Here is a 23018-nt window from a genome sequence, read left to right on the forward strand (position 1 = left end):
CTACACCCGGGGTCTGGATCAAACCTGGATCCCTGGCGCTGTGAGGCAGCAGCTCTACCGCTGTGCCACCGTGATGCCTTATCTGCATTAAAATCCATTATCATAGTTTTATCCAACGACTTAACTTGTCGATAAACACTAGCTTTTTTAATGTAACTATTTACACTGTTTACTGCGCCATTTTTCTTTGAGTCATCTACAAACTTCGATACATTGCACTCGACCCTGTTATACGTCATTAATAAATGTAGTGAATAATCAGAGAAACATAGAAAATAGGTGCAGGAGTAGGCCATTCAGCCCTTCGAGCTTGCACCGCCATTCAATATGATCATGGCTGATCATCCAACTCAGTATCCCATCCCTGCCTTCTCTCCATACCCCCTGATCCCTTTAGCCACAAGGGCCACATCTAACTCCCTCTTAAATATAGCCTTATCAATATATCAATCCTTACAAAACAACATGGTTCATTTCCACGTTGATTACAAAGACATTTTGCCCTGTGTAGTCTTCATGAGCAACCAATCTAACCAGGTTAATGATACTCCATCAACTGCATAAACCTTAGTGATAACGCACGATAAAATGTGGAACCTTACTGTCAAACTATTTCCCTGCCAAATTTCCATTTCCCCCAAAGTCCGGTTATACTTGTTAAACATCCTTCTTAAATGTCTTTATTGTGAACGAACAGCAGTGTAGACCTTGTATTATCTTGATTTATGTCGAACAAAAAAAAGTAGTTTGTTTATTTTACTGAAGTTGTATTTTAACTTCACTTCACATGTCACTGCAGAGTTCTTCTTGGCAGCAAAGTTAAAATAACACCTCACAATTTACACTGCATTTTGAATATCTTTACATCATGAAGTTTGAAGTTTGTCAAGAAAATAAAAATACTTCTCTCAGCAGAGACCAAGTTGCAGTTTTAAAAACCTGAGCAGAGTTTTTATTTTTCTTTAAAAACGTCATACTTATGATATGAAAATATTCAAAATCCAATGTAATTTGGCCACAAGAAGGCTTTGTTGTAATGAATCAATTCTCCAGTGCCAGTCTAAGAGCAGCAGCACAATTTAACCAGAATCCAAGCTATTGTTCCTTAAGTGAGGCTGAAATGCTGAATTGTTAGTTTTTCTTCATTTCTTTTTGGTAGAATAATACAATACAATGCTACAAATGATAACTAATCTGGTTATCAATCTTCCTTCAGGCATCCACAGAATGAAAAGATAGCAGAGAAGGGATCAAATCCCGAAATGTGATTAGAAAATATAATGGATGTATTTGTACATTAGTCAATTCTATATTTAGTGTCATATAGAGTCATAGATTGATACAGTGTGGAAACAGACCCTTTGGCCCAACTTGCCCACATGGGCAACATGTCCCAGTTACTCTCATCCCACCTGCCCATGTTTGGCCCATATCCCGGCAAATCTGCTCCATACACCCACCACACTTTGTAAAACAGTGACTGACCCCTCAGATTCCTATTAAATCTTTTCCCTTTCACCTCAAACCTATGTCTGGTTCTCGATTCACCTACTCTGGGCAAGAGATTCTGCCCAATCGATTCCTCTCATGATTTTATACACCTCAATAAGATTTCAGCCATCGTTCCCTGAATAAAATACAATCAACCCAAGTTTACTCTAAGCCAGGAACTATCTGAAGCACAGGATGTGTGACTTTAAACTTCCAGAGGTCAATGCAAGCAGATGTTTGGTGTTCTTTGACTTATGAAAGTGAATATAAGCAGGGGATTAGATTTTCAATCAACTTATCTGCGATGGGAAAGCTGTACAAACAGGAAAGGAAAAGACAGAGCACCACAAAGCGACCCAAGGATACCTCACGTTTGGTTTCAAGCTGGAAAAGTAATGCTTTTTAAATTAGTATAAGCTGGAGATGTGTTAAAATTCACAGAATGTAAAAGGCAAGTTTGAGAGATTCCTGTCAGGGCCAGTGATTCACATCAAAGGTATGCAGAGTAACAGCTAGAAAATAAAAGAAACAGTTTGGTTTGGCTCATCATTAATGGTAGCTAGGGTGAAAAGTAAATAGGGATAAAACAATAACTAGTTTAAATCAGATTCGTCCAAATGCATTTCATTCCTGCATAAATGAAATTGGAGCTGCTTTCCTCAGCGACTAGCTCATGTGGCCCGTTTAATGAAACGCCAGCCAGCATCGCCATGATTGCTTAAACTGGATATATTCCTTTCCTGTGTGTCTGGGGAGGCTGACATGCTGTAAATCTTGTTATTCTCCCTGGACCTCTCCCTATACCTGGCTTCACACTCACTTATTGCACCAAACAGTCTGCTTCTGTGCAGGAGCCTGCGGAGCATCACTTTATTAATGCTTTAATTAACGCGACAACTTTTAATTGCCTCTTGTGCAGAAAACAAATAATTGGTGTCAATAAAAGATAGAGGTACATCTTCCGATTTTGCGATAAGCATTGTTTAATTTAGTTTAGTTTAGTTTAGAAAAGCAGAGCCCCTCCGCCCACCCAGTCCGCACCGACCAGCGATCCCCGCACATTAAAACGACCCTACACACACTGGGGACAATTTGACATTTGTACCAAGTCAATTAACTAACAAACCTGCAAGTCTTTGGTGTGTGGGAGGCAACCGAAGATCAGGGAGAAAACCCATGCAGGTCACGAGGAGAACGTACAAGCCCCATACAGACAAGCCTCCATAATCGGGAACGTGCTTTCTGGCGATGTAAGGCAGCAACTCTACCGCTGCGCCACCGTGCTGCCCACATAAGAATGTGCCATTGAATAAGAAGGTTGAAAGTGAGGGGAGGGGGCAAGAATTAATGGGAACCTGTTTTTTTTAAAACAAAGTGTGGTAGGTAAATGGAATGAGCTACTGGAGGAGATAATTGAGGCAGGCACAATCACAACATCTCAGAAACATTTAGACAGGTATATGGATAGGATAGGCTTGGAGGGATATGGTCCAAACACAGGCAGGCAGGACTATCTATCTACTGAATGGCCATTATAAGAAAGGAATTAAACAATTTGTTTTCCCTTAAGGCTCAAATCTTTTAAGCTATCTTTCTCAAATGCCAAGGGGTTTCGTCCCGAAAACATTGCCTATTTCCTTCGCTCCATAGATGCTGCTGCACCCGCTGAGTTTCTCCAGCACTTTTGTCTACCTTCTATTTTCCAGCATCTGCAGTTCCTTCTTAAACACTTTCTCAAAGGCCAGTAGAAACAATATCGACTTTAGGAGCAAATTCTTGATAAATAAGGGAGGGGATGTGTTAAAAGTTAACTGAGGTTATGCATGAAAGATTTTAAAAGGGAGCTGAGGGAGTAACACTTTGACGCCGAGGGTGGAGTGTACATGGAATGTATAATTAAGGCATTTTAAAGATACTTGGACAGGTACACTGACGGGAAAGCTTTGGAGGGATGTGGGTTGAGTGGGACTAGCTTGGCTGAGCAACTTGGTCACATGGATGAGTTGTGCTGATATACCCATTTCTGCACTGTACGGCTCTATACATTTCATTTTCAGATTGTCATCGTTGAAATAGAGTCTCATTTTCTAGCTGTCACCACTGGCATTCTCATGGTGAGCAGTTTTGATGATGGTGATGCTAAGCTGGTAGCTTATTGTTCCCTTTTTGACCTCTGTTGTTCAAGCTCCCACAGATCCTCATTTGCAAGTTTGTTTAAGAAAGAACTGCAAATGCTGGAAAAATCGAAGGTAGATATAAATGCTGGAGAAACTCAGCGGGTGAGGCAGCATCTCTGGAGTGAAGGAATAGGTGATGTTTCGGGTCGAGACCCTTCTTCAGTCTTCATTTGCAAGTTCTTCTCCTGGTGCGGCATAGTGGCGCAGCTGTGGAATTGCTGCCTTACAGCGGCAGAGACCCAGTTTCGATCCTGACTACGGGTGCTGTCTGTACGGAGTTTGTACATTCTCCCCGTGACCTGCGTGGGTTTTCTCCGGGTGCTCAGTTTCCTCCAACACTCCAAAGACGTACAGGTTTGTGGGTTTGCAAATGTCTCCTCTAGTTTTTTGACTGGTTATTGACATCAGACAAAAGCAACAAAGAACACCTTGCATCCAATGGAACAAACTGTTCACATGTGGAAGAAGCACTTTCACCGTCTAGATAAATATGGGATTGCAATCCATAGCCCTGGAAAATTCTCAGAAAAATCTGTACTTCTCACAAAATCTTGCTGTTTGAAGAGATGAATCATGTAACTGGATATATTACGAGTCAGAAGTGTGGCTTTGGCAACACAAATGAGGTTAGGGGATAGACAGGAGGGAGAGAAAGAGAAATCACCTTAACTGTTGCACAATCAGAAGTTTAATGTATCGAGAGATGACAAATTCAGCCCATTTGGCCCCAAAATGAATGGTTCCTATCTCTGCTTATCTACTGGAGGACATGGATAGGCACCATTTTGGGTTGGAATCCTTCCCAATTCACACTGTCACCTCTCCATGTTCTCCCGACATGCTGTCTGAGCTGTTGAGTTACTCCAGCAATTCTTGTTTGTTTTTTTAAGTAAGAAATACTCGTTTGTGACTTTTATATATTTTGAAATAGCTTATGGAGTCAGATGGAGCATTATCTTTAGAGTTAGGTCTGATTTATTTCGGCTATAGAGATACACCGTAGAAACTAAGTCCATGCCGACCCAGCGATCACCCTGTATACGAGCACTATCCTACACACTAGGGGTAATTTATCACTTTTCCCCTAAGCCAATTAAGCTACAAACCGGTATCATTTGAGTGTGGGAGGAAACCAGAGCACCCAGAGAAATCTCAAGCGGTCACAGGGAGAACGTACAAACTCTGTACACAGCATCTGTGGTCAGGATTGAACCTGGGTCTCTGGTTGCTGTAAGAAGCAACTCTACTGCTACACCAATGTGCGCTGCTCCTAATTTCAGGAAAGTCTAACTGTTGGATCCTTGATTAACTACTTTTTCACCCTTGACTTATTTGTTATATAATTTTATCGCATGCCAATGGCTGCAGAAATAGTTTAATCCATTCAGTAAAGCTGCTCCATGGTCTTCTGTTATCTAGCATGCGATGTTGCAGCCTATGCAAAACAAACGGACCTTCCCTCAATGAGTCCTGCCCAAAGCAAGCATCATCCAGATCTTGTCATAAGGTCCCATCAAGTCCACTTCCCCATTCAATCATGGTTGATCTAAGACTTTTGCCTCCATCACAGTGAGGAGGTGCTTGATGAACTCACTGTGATGGATGTTAATTTGTGTTTATTGTATGTTTTGTTATTTATTATTATTGTGTATGACTGCAGGCAACGTAATTTCGTTCAGACTGAAAGGTCTGAATGACAATAAAGGAATCAAATCAAATCAAAATCAAAATCTATCTCTCCCTCCTAACCCCATTCTCCTGCCTTCTCCCCATAACCTCTGACACCCGTACTAATCAAGAATCTGTCTATCTCTGCCAAAAATATCTACTGACTTGGCCTCCACAGCCTTCTGTGGCAAAGAATCCCACAGATTCACCGCCCTCTGACAAAATAAATTTCTCCTCGTCTCCTTCCTAAAAGAATGTCCTTTAATTTATGACCTCTAGTCCTGGATTCTCCCACTTGTGGAAACATCCTCTCCATATCCACTCTATCCAAGCCTTTCACTATTCTGTATGTTTCAATGAGTTCCCCCCCTCATTCTTCTAAACTTCTTTTTAGAACCCCTTTTACTTCTTCTTGGAAAACGAATGCTTTAACGTTATGGGTTTGGCCTGCTTCTGTTAGCATGTTTCTGTTGGGCAAACTGCACTAGGATCTCTTTCATTTATTAGCATCGAGCCTGGGCAGCACTCCACTAATCACGATATCCTGGACATTAATGTGCACTCGTCCCTTTCTACGGAAATTGCAAACAGATGATAATGCTGCAATTATTTTCAACATGTCACAATGCCAAGTTTCACTTGAGGTTCTTCAAATTTATTATAAAATATCTTCTAATCAATGTAAATTTTAGTCAAAAAAAACAAGCTATTTATTATTTCTCGCCATTTTAATAAAGAATACTATTTTCTATGTTTTTCTATAATACATTTATTTCAGGTAGGATATAATAGGCTTCAAAACATTGAACACATATGGAATATGCAATTAAAAGGAACTGCAGATGCTGGTTTATACCAAAGATAAAATATAAAGTGCTGGAGTAACTCAGTGGGTCAGGCAACATCCCCGGAGACAATGGATAGGTGGTGTTTGGGGATGGGACCCTTCTTCAGACTGATTGTAGATCGCAATCGGTCTGAAGAAGGGTTACTACCCCAAAAGTCGTCTATCCATTTTCTCCAGAGATGCTGTCTGACCCACTGAGTTACTCTGTGTCTGTCTTGATCACATAAGGAACCTGCATTTTGTTTGAACTTTATTTTCAGAACTTTAAAAGCAAATAGCCACATGTGACGGAGTTTTTTCAGATGGTGAGCCATCTCACAGCTATCTGATATGTATACAATGTTAAACAACCGGTTGATATGTTTACGTTGGGGACATTTATCATTGGTTGCAATGCAGTTACAGATATCATTTCTGCCCTTTGTGCTTCAGTATAAAGTCATCCTAATCCAAATTAACATTTATAATTGATTCTATTCTTGGGACTCTATCATCACAAGTAATGCAGCAGTATAAGGAACAATAAATATCACCTTGCCGATATCGCCAAGAACTACTTTCCGACAAAAATATCTCAACTCTAACCATGTATACACTTACCATATTAGTTTAAAACCATGATGAAAATATTTTACATTATAAATATGAGAGTGGTGGCACAGTGGCGCAGCGGTAGTTAGGTGACGTTTTAAAAAGTGCTGCAGTCACTTAGCGAGTCTGGCAACATCTCTGGAGAACATGGATAGGTGGCATTTCACGGAGTGCTGGAGTAACTCAGTGGGTCAGGCAGCATCTCTGGAGAACGTAGATAGGTGACGTTTCACATGGTGCTGGAGTAACTCAGCGGGTCAGGCAGCATCTCTGGAGAACCTGGATAGATGATATTTTGGGTTGGAACTCCTTATTGAGTCTCGACCCGAAACGTTGCCTGTCCATGTCCTCCAAGAATACTGCCTGAGCCACTCCAGCATTTGATGTATTAACCAGCATCTGCAGTTCTCCATTTCTACTGAATAAAATACACACATGGTGTTATTGAACTCACTCTTCACAATTTATTTATGTAAGTGCATTATGGATTTGGCTACAAAGATAGACACAATATGCTGGAGCAACTCAGTGGCACAGGCAGCATCTCTAGAGAGAAGGAATGGGTGACATTTCGGATCGGGACCCTTCTTCAGATTGATGGCCATCAGTCTGCAGAAGGGTCTCAACCCGAAACATCACCCATTCCTTCTCTCCAGAGATGCTGCCTGTTCCACTGAGCTACTCCAGCATTTTGTGTCTACCTTCAATTTAAACCAGCATCTGCAGTTCCTTCCTGCACATGGATTTGGCTTCATTTGCATTGTGAGTATCTGGTGGGTAATGTGCATGGAAGATTTAAAAAGTAAGCATGCATTTTTGAATTTATTCCAAACTATGGGGTAATTTCTGATTGAAATGTTTTCCCAACCTGCAGCGAGAAAAATAATCCTTTCCAGTTTATTTCCCTATTGTGGTCAGAAAAATTCTTGTGACTCTCACAGTAGCTATGCCACATCATTGCATAATGAACAGCTGTTTAACCTGCTCACAAGATGTTGCAGAATATGAACTTGAACACATTTATTCTTACTATTTACTGCTCTGCTGCGGATGCTACGAGTTCAGGTAATTAATCATTTCCACAGAGACCGTTCCCTCCACAACTCCCTGGTCAACTAGTCCCTTCTCACCCAAACCACGCCCTCCCCAGGTACCTTCCCCTGCAACCGCAGGCGATGCAACACCTGTCCCTATACCTCCCCCCTCGAATCCATTCAAGAACTCCGACAGCCTTTTCAGGTGAGGCAGAGGTTCACTTGCACCTCCTTCAACCTCATCTACTGTATCCATTGTTCCAGGTGTGGATTCCTGTATATTGGCGAGACCAAGCTCAGGCTCGGCGATCGTTTCACTGAACATCTCCGCTCAGACCGCCTAAGCTACCCGATCTCCCGGTTGCTCAGCACTTTAAGTTCCATTCCCACATTGATCTTTCTGTCCTGGGCCTCCTCCATTGTCAGAGTGAGGCCCAGAGCAAATTGGAGGAACAACATCTCATATTTTGCTTGGGCAGCTTACACCCCAGCGGTATGAACATTGACTTATCTAACTTCAAGTAGCACTTGCTTCCCCTCTCTCCATCCCCTCCCCCTTCTCCAACCAGTCTTACTGTCTTCGACAACATTTTCTCTCTGTACTGCCCACTCCCTTGAATCAGTCTGAAGAAGGGTCTCGACCCGAAGCATCACCCATTCCTTCTCTCCAGAGATGTTGCCTGTCCCGCTGAGTTACTCCAGCATTTTGTGTCTATCTTCGATTTCAACCAGCATCTGCAGTTCTTTCATACATAATTAATAATGCAAATGTGTTCCATGTTTACATTTACAGAGAAAGCAGGAACATTTAATTTTACCTGCAAGCTATTCTCCCCAGCTCCAGCAAGCACAGGCACACCTCTCTGGGTTGTTTGTGAAGGACTATCAACATAGGACACAAAAAACAATTATGATTTAATAACAAGCATTAATCAAAATAACTTTATAAAAACATACATGCTGCAGTTAAGATATAATATTTAAATTTTATAATTGCTGACATTCAATTATTTTAAAATAATCATGTTTACACCATGCTTTTTAAATGTGTAACTAGGGGCTTTATGATGTAAAGTTTGTTTATCCAATTAACAAATCTGCATTTTTTTTTAAGGTAATCAAGAGGATTGATGATGGTGGATGTTGTTCATATGAACTTTAGAAAGGCATTTACAGTAGTTTATTTAGTTTGGTTTCGAGATATAGCGTGGAAACAAGCCCTTTGGCAGGCACAATAAAAACACTGGGCGGCACACTGGCGCAGCAGTAGAGTTGTTGCCTTGCAGCGCTTGCAGCGCCAGAGACCCGGGTTGGATCCCAACTACGGGCGCTGTCTGTGCAGAGTTTGTACATTCTCCCCATGACCGTGTGGGCTTTCTCCGAGATCTTTAGTTTTTCCCACTCTTCAATGACATACATGTTTGTGGGGTAATTGGCTTGGTATAAATTGTCCTCAGTGTGTGTAGGATAGGGATCGCTGGTTGGTGCGGACTTGGTGGGCCGAAGGGCCTGTTTCCGTGTTGTATCTCTAAACTAAACTTAACTAAAAATAACAACATTTTAGACATTTGGATTGATACATTCTGTAGATGGGATATGCAAAATGCAAGCAAATGGGACTATCTTAGATGAGCATCTTGATCAGCATGGACGTGTTGGGCCAAAGGGACTGTTTCCATGCTGCATTATTCTATGTCACTGTATTTATGTTTTCATGTAATTTGCACGATTTGCAATTTATATTTGAATTAAATCCATAGAACAAACATTATGAATTTAATCTATTTTCTCATATGGCTCAACTGAATGCAACAGAGTTAATGATACAAAGCAACAATATAAAAATGCTGGAATACCTCAGCGGGACAGGCAGCTGAAGAAGGGTTTCGACCCAAAACGTCACCCATTCGTTCTCTCCAGAAATGCTGCCTGTCCCGCTGAGTTACTCCAGCATTTTGTGTCTACCTTCGATTTAAACCAGCATCTGCAGTTCTTTCCTACACAATCTAAAAATGGAGATTAAATATCAAGAAGATGCCCAGACTGGGCAAAACACAAGGACCTACTTCTCTGATCAGTGACATTAAATAACTAGGGTAAATGGTAGGTGGATTATAGGGGAGACGAGGAAAGGAAATCAACTAACAATGGGCCATTATGGACTCCACCCTTCCAGAGGTCATCTGTGGCCTACCTGTTTTGTTCTAGCCTTGTCTATCTTTCAGTCTGAAGAAACGTCACCTATTCCTTTTCTCAAGAGATGCTGCCTGACCCGTTGGGATGCCCCCACATTTTGTGACTATCCTCGGTATACGCCAGATTCTTAAGCCAGCTCTTTCCCGCACAAATCAATTAACGTGGTGAATATAAGGGAGGGCACTGGAGAAATATCATCAACATCGTCACTACAATATCCTGCAAAGACACTGGAAGGATAAGCAAATCAATGTCAGTCCCTCTCCCAGTCCAGTATAGGGGCCTTTAGTCACACTGTCAGTTAGGACAGGCAGACTAGGCACCAGGATAGAAAAACAGAGTCTATTCCGAAGGTACACAAAAATGCTGGAGAAACTCAGCGGGTGCAGCAGCATCTATGGGGCGAAGGAAATAGGCGACGTTTCGGGCCGAAACCCACCGGGAGTTCAGGTAGGTTATTGCGGACTGCATGAACTCCCGGTGGCTCAGCACTTCAACTCCCCCTCCTATTCCCAATCCGACCTCTCTGTCCTGAGTCTCCTCCATTGCCAGAGTGAGCAACACCGGAAATTGGAGGAACAGCACCTCATATTCCGCCTGGGGTGCTTGCGTCCGGATGGCATGAACGTTGAATTCTCCCAGTTTTGCTAGCCCTTGCTGTCTCCTCCCCTTCCTTAACCCTCGAGCTGTCTCCTCCCATCCCCCCGCCCTCGGGCTCCTCCTCCTCCCTTTTTCCTTCCTTCCCCCCCCATCCCCCATCAGTCTGAAGAAGGGTTTCGGCCCGAAACGTCGCCTATTTCCTTCGCTCCATAGATGCTGCTGCACCCGCTGAGTTTCTCCAGCATTTTTGTGTACCTTCGATCTTCCAGCATCTGCAGTTCCTTCTTGAACACAGAGTCTATTCCGAGCTCTGTTGTGGGACTAGATTATCGTCAACAACAGAAAAGGGCTCTTGGAAGTTCCAAACCTCACTGAAAGAATGCTAAATCTCCACCGATTACTGAGAATCTCTAGCCCATTACCACTCAAAATAAAAATGGTATTTGAAAACATTATTGCATTGCACACAGAAGTGGGAGGAACAGACTAGCTGATATTAAACAGATCAGAACTCAGAGCCTTGCCATAAATCAAATGAAGATTGCAGAGTAAGATAAGTTAAGTAGCATGAGAGATATGCCAGAGTGTGGTGAGTCTGTGTACACTTCCTGGAAGAGAGTAACTGAACCCTAACCCTATCCCTATCATCCCATACAATCGCTCGACTCTTAAATCTCTTTTTTACCTGTAGGTACAGCACCATTTCTAAATGCTCTAATTATGTTTTCATTTAATATTCCTGCATATTTGATGATCCTACCCAATTGTGGACATTGGACTTTGTTTATAAAAGTGATGTGCTGCAACGTGGAAAACTATATTCTGCACTCCATATCTTTGCACTATCTATCGTACTCGAGTTTGGCTCGCTTGTTTTATGTATGTTATATCTGATCTTTTTGGACAGCATGCAAAACAAAGCTTTTCACTGTACCTCGGTACACACGACAATAGACATAGACAATAGGTGCAGGAGTAGGCCATTTGGCCCTTTGAGCCAGCACCGCCATTCAATGTGATCATGGCTGATTATCCCCAATCAGTACCCCGTTCCTGCCTTCTCCCCATATCCCCTGACTCCGCTATCTTTAAGAACCCTATCTAGCTCTCTCTTGAAAGTATCCAGAGAACTGGCCTCCACCACCCTCTGAGGCAGAGAATTCCACAGACTCACAACTCTCTGTGTGAAATAATAAATTGAAACTTGCCTTTACTGGATAACACATCACACAGAGGGGGAAGATCATGCCAGCACACTCTAAGCATTAGAATATCACATGAATGTGGTGATATTGTATTTATTGTTTGGGTCACTATAATAAAAGGTAGATATGTTAGTAGAAAATAAAATGCAAAGGAGATCTACAAGGATGTAGCCAGGGCTGGAGAAGCCAATTTACTAACCCATGCCTTGTCAAACCCTTTACCAAAGTCCATGTGGACCACAGTAACTGCAGGAACCTCAATCATCTTTGTCATTTCTTCAAATAAAGACACTCAATTAAATTTGGGCATCAGGACCTCCCTCTCACAAAGCCATGCCAATAATCCACAATAAGTCTGAGCTTTTCCAAATACATCTTGTTCCTTTGAATCTTCAACAACTTCCCTACCACTGATGAACAGTTTTAGATGGATAAAATGACGAGGGGCCCAGATAGGGCGAGAAAGTGAAGTTAAGTAATTGGGAGTCGTGATTTAATGTGTAGAATCAGTAAGGGCATTTCAAGGAAGATGAGAGAGAGGAAAGAAAATAACCACTGGTGCGATGGGATCTGGAATTAACAGCTTGAAAGGGTGTTGGAGGCAGCAACCTTCACCATTCCCAAAGTGCCTGACCAAGCAAGGCTACGGACCAGGTTCACCACAGCTGAATTAATCTGCATATTTTTTCCACCCCTCTGGACATTGCTTGCCAAATGACCTGCTTCTGTAAACCTCTACGATTCATTCATTTGCAAATTTTATAATGTCATTCTGATGGCATTAAAATGCATTTAATGATGTCGGCAATGTTATGTGTGCCTGGACTGAAGCAACCTTGCAGGAACTGGTCGTCATCTTTGCATTTTCAGTAAGAGAATTGCCTTGCTGCTGCTGGCTGAACCCAAGCAGAATCATCTCAATCTCTGCTCCATTTAGGCTGACCTAATTTGCAGAGGGTCGCTCAAATAGGCATTAGGCCACTTAGAGGCATTGGTCGAGAGCCTAACACCCGTTTTAGCCAATACTCTGACAAAATAGCCAAGCCTGAAGAGATGTTTTTTAGGCATTCTCAAAGCACTAGATATTAATCTCGCAAATTGGTCCTGGCAAGCGTATTTTATCTCTGTAAAAGGGTCGCAACAGTCCAATTTCTACTCTGTGGTGCTTCAGAATTGGTTGAGCTGTTCCCTGCCTTTTAAAAGCAGCTGGCCTCATTGCAGACAGCATGTGGCTAAACTCATTGAGAGAGGTGTTACTGGATCTGCCCAGAGATCACAAATAGAAATATACTGTGATGTTGTTAATTAGTTTGAGAATTTACACGAATAAATAAATGCAGTATTATTTTGTATATGTTAATTTAATTATAGGATATTTAGAACCTTTCTGCAGAACTACCCTGAATAATCTAAAGAAATGTGCCGATGGAATATTTCAATGTCCTCTGGCTAGGATCGAGCATCTCATGACATTGATTCAAAATACCATTATGTTTTGCTGAACAACCACATATATTTTTTCATTTTAAAAGTGTATTTAATGCTCAAATAATTAATTATAATTAAAAAAATACATTAAGGTTGAATTGCATCCAAATTAGGAACTAACAGTGAACCTTTGATTAACTCTGACGTAACCAAATACCTAATATTAATTTTTTAAGAAGGAATTGCAGATGCTGGAAAATCGAAGGTAGACAAAAGTGCTGGAGAAACTCCGCGGGTGCAGCAGCATCTATGGAGCGAAGGAAATAGGCAATGTTTCAGGCCGAAATATTAACTATATCTAATATTAACTCTTCACTTTAGACTTTAGAGATACAGTATGGAAACAGGTCCTTCGGCCCACCGGGTCCGCGCGGACCATCGATCACCCCGTACATTAGCACTATCCTACACACTAGGGACAATTTACAATTTACAGAAGCCAATTAACCTACAAGCCTGCACGTCTTTGGGGTGTGGGAGGAAACCAGAGCACCCGCGGTCACAGGGAGAACGTACAAACTCCGTACAGACAGCACCCGGAGTCAGAATCCAACACGGGTCACTGGCACTGTAAAGCAGCAACTCTACCGCTGCGCCACCGTGCCACTTTCAGTGCAGGGTTAAAGGGGATTATTAATTCCTTTAGTTTTCTAATCAAAGAATACCTTGAACTAAAAAAAAACAAATCATGCAGACATTTATTTGTGGAATTGAAGAACTTTAACGCACATTTGTTTCACATGGGCTGATGAGAAACAGATATGAATGTTGTATTATATGCAGCAACTAACAAAAGATAATGGTTCATGAATGGAATTGTTACTGAGTTCAACCGAAAGACAATTACAACACTGAGGATGCGATATAATGATATCACAAGACAGCACTCAAACACTGACTGAGGTGCAACCTTTATAAAAATTCCTGCTTCAGTTCTTCTTTGTCATACAATGAGGAAGGTTCTTCTCACTGCTGGCACGTCCTAAAAAAAGCAATATTTGAGCCAATAGTGTCAAAAGCACAGATTGTAATCTTTGATAACATTTCTCTGGAGATCACCAGCAACAGCTTTATTTGCATGAAAGAATGTCAGGGAAAAAAACAGTGATAAGTATATCAAACTGTCAGTTGGAAATAATAGTGCAAAACAGTGCCATTAACACACAGAAATTGCATATCAGTTACATGAAAGATAAGCATTGCAGTCAGTCTTCCTCAAGTGACCTTTTGTCTTTCTCAGAAAGGAGGTCACTCAACTGCGTACAAAGGTTCACTTATTCCCCAGACACTACAGATAGTGCATTCATCAAACTAAATAGGGCTTTTCAAAATCAAGTCAGGGTACCAATGCAGCCCAAGGAGAAAAACGCTTCGTATTGTGGATATCGTCCAAATGCTTTCTTTAACGTAACCCATGTGACAGATAATCCCCAACCAAAAAAATAAAGAAATAAAAATATATATAGACGTGTTTGACTACGTACCCAAACCTTCGGATTCAAAAAGGCAAGTATCATCCACTCCCACTTCCCGACACCAGGAGAGGAAGTTGGCAGTGTTGTCACGGGCAAAGAATGAACCTGGAGGGGCATTTGCTCGACAAGGAATCTTCTTCAGAAGCAGTCTCTGCAAATACAAACATGATATCAATTCAGTAAAAGATATCATAAGCTTTTTTTTTAACAATTGTTGTCACACTTATCATTTCAAATTTCCACAATGTCAATTCTTGTATCCGAAATAATAATGGAAAAGTCTCGACCAGAAACGTCACCCATTCCTTCTCTCCAGTAATGCTGTCTGTCCCGCTGAGTTGCTCCAGCTTTTTGTGTCCATATATGGGATCTATCCACATTGACTGGATTCTGATTGCTTTATGGTTTACTGCAGTCCATCAATGCTCATGACTTGTTTCATGGGGGTAAAAACTCAAATCCTGTCCTTTAATTCTTCAGGAATCAATCTTACAGCATCCAAATAGAGTGTTAACAAAAATAAAGGCAAATAAAAGCAAGTTTTAAAATACAGTTATTAATATATATACACCATAGTATGATTCTACTGTTGGAAGACTGTTTTGATATCTACTGTTTTGATCGGGGATACCTAGAACACACGGGAACAGCAGCAGTGCAAGGAGCTGGTTCACCACCACCTTCTCAAGACCAAGCAAGGATATGTGGATATGTTGACCATGCCAATAACAGCATGACCCTGTATACAAACTGAAAAATCTGTTGAGGATTATTTAAAAGGAGATCTGAAGAAGGGTCCCAACCCGAAATGTCGCCTATACGTAGGTTCATATGTGAGGAGCAGAATTATGCCATTCGGTCCATCAAGTCTACTCCGACATTCAATCATGGATGATCTATCTCTCCCTCTTAACCCCATTCTCCTGCCTTCTCCCCATAACCCCTGATGCATGTACTAATCAAGAATCTATCTATCTCTGCCGTAAAAATATTCATTGACTTGGCCTCCACAGCCTTCTGTGGTAATGAATATCCACATTCTCCGGAGATGCCGCCTGGCCCACTGATTCACTCAAGCTCTTTGTGTCTTATTTACTTAAGGCCTTGGTTTTCCTTAAGCCTAAGCTTTTTAATGTTTTACCTCAAACCTGTGACATTGTGTGGTGAACTCGAGTTATGAAGTCTACTTCATTTTCCACATTTGCATCAGTACAATGCTTCCAGCTGCACTCTATCAATATGTTTCTAAAGTATTTTTTATTTCCTGGCTAGTATTCTCTCTTTAATTTAAAAAGAGGGGCGATTTTATTGGAAGTAAAATTTATATTGAGGGCTTTCAGTGATAATGCCTGCAGAGGAAGTGAGAAAAATGATAGCAGACTTATTGTATTGCTGCTTTTGCCCTTATGTTACAAGAACATTAAAACAAAATTCTATTAATGCAAAGAAAAAAAAAATTGGCTGAGGAAAAGATTATGACAGGAGATCACAATCAAAAGGTTGGATAGGAAAAGGCTATCAAGCCTGTGTGGCGGTGATGAGAGAATTACACATCCTGAACCAAACCATGTGTAGGAAAGAACTGCAGATGCTGGTTTAAATCGAAGGTAGACACAACATGCTGGAGTAACTCAGCGTGACATTGAACTAAACCATTTTGGATTCAGCCAGCCTGGTTACATCATTCATATTTATACCTGCCAGTACTGTACACTGTGGATGGCTAAATTGTAATCACGTATTGTCTTTCCGCTGACTTGTCAGCACGCAACAAGAGCTTTTCACTGTACCTCAGCACACGTGACAATAAACAAAACTGTACTGTAAACCTTATCCTAATTTAAAATCCTCCATTTTCTGGATGTGGAAGACCAAACAAGCTGTCCCTTCACACCAGAGAGATGTACTGTAAAAATGCAGAGTGGCCTCTGTGCTTCATATCTTGAAGCCTTGTCCCCAAATCCAAACAACCAAATCACCGTCAAAGTTTTATGAACTGTTTTCGACTATCTGGAAGTCAAGTCGATTGTTAATAGGCAGAGATTGTCAGAACCATTCAAGCATCGTAAATAATTTAAGGAATAAAAAAAAAGTTTTTTTTAAAAATCTAGGACATTTGATATTTTACACGTGATCCATTTAAGTACAAATTTCTATACTAACAGCAGGCAAATTGATAAGTAGTTCGCATCCCTTGGTCTCTGGACACCCTTGACAGAGATGACCTTATCTTCAGTCCATTCTATTCTTTCCTATCTTCCTAAATGTTATTTAAGCCAGCGAAATATTCCTCCTCATGATGAGTTCGTTTTTTCCCTCAGTCATTAAGCGAGCCTCAGTGTCCATTAGGAGTCTGATTTCATGGGTTCTCAGGATCAAAGATTTCACAGCCATTGAAGGTGATGCTAGGTGACTCTTCCTTCCCCCCCATCTGCCCCCACCCCCACCCCCACTACTATCCCCCGTCATTTCAGCAGATCCTGTTAGATCAGCCATTAATGACCGTTACCTCCCTCACACACATCATCTTCATCCTTTCTCATCTAAATATCCTTGTGGATCTCTAATCTTTTGAACAATTGTTCACATCACCGGGTCTTTGGCAACTCAATGGCCAATGCCCTCCCCTCTCCCTCTGGCTTCTCTTTGCTTTAAACATTTCTAAGTAGGCAAACATAGGATTTATTGCACCAATAGTTACTGCAGAGATAAAGCCAATTCCCGACCCGACCAAAGGCCCCGACCAGGGATGAACATTAAGAACAACAGAGGAAGAGGACTGACTTTGGTGCCTTCCCTCACAGTGGGAAACTTTGATTCTGTTGTGTGGGGATGTTTTGTGTTGGTCTCTACCGTGTGTTGTGTACTTTATTTTAATTGTATGGCTGTATGGTGAACACACATTTCACTGTGCCAACTGGTACATGTGACAAATAAATTGTATCTTGTAATTCAAGACAAAGGCATTCACATAACATCTGCATTCTCAAACATCCCCCCAGGCAAATAGAAAACCAAAGACCCTTTTCACAGTTAACAAAACAAAACAGTTAACAAAAACAAAAACATCAATACATCTAAAGATGTACAATCCTTAACTAATTTAGCAAAGCAGCCCATCTTGCCTTATGATTCTAATTTTATAAATACACAAATAAAAGTGGTTTGTTGGTATGAATGCTATCATCTGCCTAAGATGCAAGTCACTGAACATAACCTTGTGATGTGTGTGTGTAAACAAGAATCAAAGGTCGTAATTATAGCTTAATATTGCTATCAAAACAAGTTTTTCAAGAATCTGGGACATATATTAACGTCAGGCACAGTGACGAATGTTAGCATTTACACAATATATGTTCATTTAATAAAGAAGAATATACAAACCAAATAACCACCATAATACCAAAATGTGGAGGATTTTAAATTAGGATATTGTTTACAGTATAGTTTAGATAAGTTTATTGTCACATGTGCCAAGGTACAGTGAAAAGCTCTTGTTGCATGCCAACCAGTCAGCAGAAAGACAATACATGATTACAATCGAGCCATCCACAGTGTACAGATACATGATAAAGGGAATGACGTTTAGTGCAAGATTAAGTCCAACAGTAGCAACTTCTACAGGAATATATTAAAACAGAAGGGAGCACATGCTCCGATAATTTAAATGTTTTTAAACCAGCTCCAGTACAGTCCACCTCCACGTCTACAGATTTTGGCCGAGGATGTGGCCTTGTCCGTGTCAGAAAGACTGGGCAACCCATTTTACTGGGCATCTGGTCTCTGTCGGCAGTTGCCAACCCAAGTTCCCAGTTGCTTGTCAATTTCAATTCCACTTTCCAATCCCACGTGACCTGTCCATCCCCAGCATTCTCCACTGCCAGGGTGAGCCCCAATGTAAACTGAAGAAGCAACGCCTCATATTTCGCCAGGGTAGTCTACAACCCAATGTTTTGAACATTGAAGTCTTCTTATTTTCAACGACCCTCTTCTTAGGGATGTTTGTTTGTTCGTTTCACATAACCTTCCCTTTCCTTCCAATATGGCCCAAACACTGGAAAATAGCTCTTGATTGGACAGCCTTCTTGGCCGACATAGATATTTAGGTTGTCGGGCCAGTTTCCATGCTGCGTATCTTTATGGCTCAACGGTTATAGAGTCAGAATATCAGTCATACATGTTATTGGCATTTACGGTCAACCAGCAATGCAAAAGGGGTCAAGGAAAGAGCGTTCATGTCGCGGCCCTGTTTCCACCAATCTTTCCACCACCACGCACAAGAAGCGCAAGACAGACAGCTCTGGCTGAACAACTTCTAATCTTAGAATTGGCTTCAACCATGACCTGGGTTAGACCAACGTCTCAGACTTAACCAAGTGTCAATACTGCCAATAACTTTGAAGGCTGTTGAATCTCTCTGATATTCAGAACCCTTCAAAACATTCAAAATCTATTAAAATTCAATTGACCATTTAATATTTAAAAGTTAAGTAGTTTTAAAAAATCATTAACAAATTATAAACCTTTTAAACAAACCTAATTCTTTAAGGAAGGTAGACAAAAAATGTGTATTACGTCATAAGTTTATAGTGATAGGAGCAGAATTAGGCCATTTGGCCCATCAGGTCAACTCCGCCATTCAATCATGCCCGATCTATCTCTCCCTCCTAACCCCATTCTCCTGCCTCCTCCCCATAACCCCGGACACCCGTACTAATCAAGTACACAAGTTCCTCAAGATGTTCTTCATTCAGATGAAAGGACTCAGTGTCTGTGCATAGATGCAGATGCCCCAATGTAACTACTGGAGAATTAAAGCCCTGTCCCACGGTGCGAGTTCATTCCAAGAGCTCTCCCGAGTTTAAAAAAAAATCAAACTCGTGGTAAGCACAGAGAATGAATGTAGCAGGAACGTCGGAGCTCTGGGACGTCTCTCAGCGCTAACGACAGGTACTCGGGAAGACTCGCTAACGGCAGGTAAGCACGGGAAGACTCGTGAAGATTTTTCAACATTTTGAAAAATGTCCACGAGAGCCACGAGTACCGACGAGTGGCCATTATCGTAAATCTTTGAGTTCGAATCAGGGCAAACTCGGGAGAACTCTTGGAATGAGCTCGTACAGTGGGACAGGGGTATCACAGAGAGCTCACTGGACTATGACATTCCCATTGTTGGAACCCAGTCAGGAAATCACCAATGAAGAATGGCCAGCAAGTTCAGAAGTCTGAGTGCAGACTTTCAACATTTCACATCGATATCCAGCCAATTTCTTTAAACTGAGAATGCTCAACTAATACTACAACAATATCACATTATGCAGACTAATAAAAGAGATATTGTATCCACGTTCAACTTGATTTATTCATGACCTTATGATATTCACACACCAAATGCCACTGGAAGAAAGATACAGTAAAAAATTAATTTGAATTTCCATTGAAACGGTGAAATCAGAATATTGTAAAGAATGATCAAATCTATCTGTGGCAATGACATCTTTGTAGGCTTTTAATTTTCAAATATCAACTCTTTGTAGAGTGACGGAATCACATTCCATATTTGGTAGATGGACACTGGGTTAAACCAGGCCAGCTCCATTTTAGCAATGAAACAGTGTCAGTATGGAGAAGTTTTCTATTCACCAAGACTATCTGCTTCTTAGCACAAGCACAATCACATAGCCAGCAAATTATACTGGTATGCAACGGAAATAGGTAGATGGGTATCACTGAATTACTCACTGGTATTCCTTAGTTCTCTACAACTTTGATTACAACTTTAATGGCAATGTCTAAGCCATCTCTTTGGTGTTCCATGGTTCTTCTGAAGTTAAAGTGCACGCGTGGGACATGATTATTGAATTACATTTAATAAATCCATGGGAAGGGTCTTTTCCTGCTACCAAGCACGCGTCAGCTGTGTGAAAAGTGACATTTGCTGAAACGTTGACGTCCAATCTGCCACCACTAACATCAGATCAGTGTTAAACTGTTCTGCCTTCTCTAATTGAGAGAGTGCATTACTTTTCTCACAAGGATGGCATTCACCATAATGTGTGCCACAGGTGTATGTAAGTAATTCTGTTATCGTTGAGGCATCTTAAGGTAAATGTCTAATTGAGGACAATAAAACAAAAAGACTAATTAGAAAACACTACATAGTTGTGAACTCCTAATAAAGTATTCTCTGAGCAGCCAACATTCCACCAGCCAAAGTGTTGTATTTTCAAACCTCTTTTTCATTATTTTTACCATTCCAATCAAATCTCCCTAACTTGTATCCAACTATCGTTTGGCAACTTTATCCCACCCCCACTTCCTTTTATTAACTTTCTCCTCCTAACTACAATCGATCTGAAGAAAGGCCCCTAATCCAAAACATTGTCTGTCCATTTCCTCCACAGATGCTGTTTGACCCGCTGAACTGAAGAAGTGTTCCGACCCGAAACGTCACCCATCCATGTTCTCCAGAGATGCTGCCTGACCAGCTGAGTTACTCCTGCATTTTGTGTCTACTCCATCTACATGCTGCCTCGGGAAAGCCACCAGCAAAATCAAGGACCAGTCTCACCCCAGTCACTCCATCATCTACCCTCTCCCATCAGGCAAGAGGTAAGGAAGTTTGAAAACGCACAACTCCAGATTCAGGGACAGTTTCTACCCAGATATTATCAGCCAACTGAACCGTCCTCTCGACAACTAGAGAGTGGTCCTGACCTTCCATCTAACTCAGGACACCTTTGAGCTATCTTTAATTCGACTTTATCTTACACAAATTGTTTTACCCATCATCCGCTATCTGTACACGGTGGACAACTTGATTGTATCATGTATAGTCTTTCCTTTGACTGGGTAGCATGCAACAAAAAGCTCTTTACTGTACCTCGGTACATGTGACAGTAATGAACTAAAACTAAACTGTACTCCAGCGCTGTGTTTTGCATCTGCAGTTCCTTGTCTCTCTATATTTTTAGATTCATTTTTCTTGTGCAGGCCTTAAGGAAATGTCAAAGATTTTTAATATTGGAGCCACAAAAGAATTGCAGCAACATTTCCAAAAATAATAAAAGTAGAACTTTAAATGTTCTTCAGTGTGTACTTATAAGCACAGATGTGTGAATGCATTGAGACTAGAAATTGTATTTCGCATAAAAAAGTATCCACTAAAGTAGTTCTCTACGCTGGCCCCAGGGCATTTTGTACATTCTGCTGACGTACGTGCCATTGGAGAAATCAGTTGCATTTGTTTCTCCAAACTATAAGCATCAAGTGATTTCATGAGTACCCCACATCTGCAGAAGTCAACCACTGCTGAAAGAATTGCTGCCTCCATTTGCTAAAGGGAATGTGATCAGTGCATCCAAACACTGTTGTGTATCACTGTTTGTGGTGGGAACCAAAGCACGAATTATGATAGTAAACATGACGCCAGGCACCCTAATTCGCAGCTGGAGACATCAGCACCATAATAATTTCCACTAGTGGGAGAGTCTTGGACCAGAGGTCATGGCCTCCGAATTAAAGGATGTTCCTTTAGGAATATCTTTAGTCAGAGGGTGGTGGAACTGTGGAATTCATTCTGTGCAATCTGTGCAAGCACTAGCAGGTAGAGATCATGGATGGTGTATCCAGGCAGCTGGCGGAATCCAAAATAGTCTAGCTCAAAGATACTAGAGGAGCTATCTAGTATCTTTGGTCTAGCTCAGGATGTGTAGTTCTCTCACCACCGCCACACAAGCTTGAAAGCCTTTTTATATCCAATCTTTTGATTGTTACCCCCCTGGCCTAATCTTTTCCTCAGCCAATTTTTTTCCTTTGTATTAATACAATATATTGTTTTAAGTTCTTGCAATATAACAGCAAAATCAGCACTGCAATAAGTCTGTTATCATTTTTTCACTGTAGGCATTATCTCTAAAAGCCCACAATATAAATTTTACTTCCCAGAAAATCACCTCTCTTTTTAAATTGAAGAGAGAATACTGGCCAGGAAATAAAAATACTTTGGAAACATATTGATTGAGTGCAGCTGGATGCAACTGTGGAAAATAAAGTAGACTACACAACCGGAGTTCACCACACTATGTCATAGATTGGAGGTAAAACATCAAAAAGCTTTAAGAAAACCAAGGCCTTAAGTGAATAAGACACAAGGAGCTTGAGTAAATCAACGGGTCAGGCGGCATCTCCGGAGAATGTCGATATTCATCGCCACAGGTGGCTGTGGAGGCCAGGTCTACGGATAT

General features: G+C 41.2%; 1 protein-coding gene across 8 annotated transcripts in view; it reads right to left on the minus strand.

Moving 5' to 3' along the window:
• Positions 1–23018, minus strand: part of gas2 (growth arrest specific 2) — a 103685-nt gene that overhangs the window by 22480 nt on the left and 58187 nt on the right. For all 8 annotated transcript variants that reach the window (XM_033038652.1, XM_033038654.1, XM_033038651.1 and 5 more), the window contains 2 exons: positions 14782–14923; positions 8627–8690 (listed from right to left, as the gene is read on the minus strand). In XM_033038652.1, the coding sequence (XP_032894543.1) occupies positions 8627–8690; positions 14782–14923 (206 nt within the window). The remainder of the gene's footprint in view (positions 1–8626; positions 8691–14781; positions 14924–23018) is intronic.

This window comes from Amblyraja radiata, chromosome 20 (genome assembly GCF_010909765.2).
Source record: "Amblyraja radiata isolate CabotCenter1 chromosome 20, sAmbRad1.1.pri, whole genome shotgun sequence".
Classification (NCBI taxonomy): Eukaryota; Metazoa; Chordata; class Chondrichthyes; order Rajiformes; family Rajidae; genus Amblyraja; species Amblyraja radiata.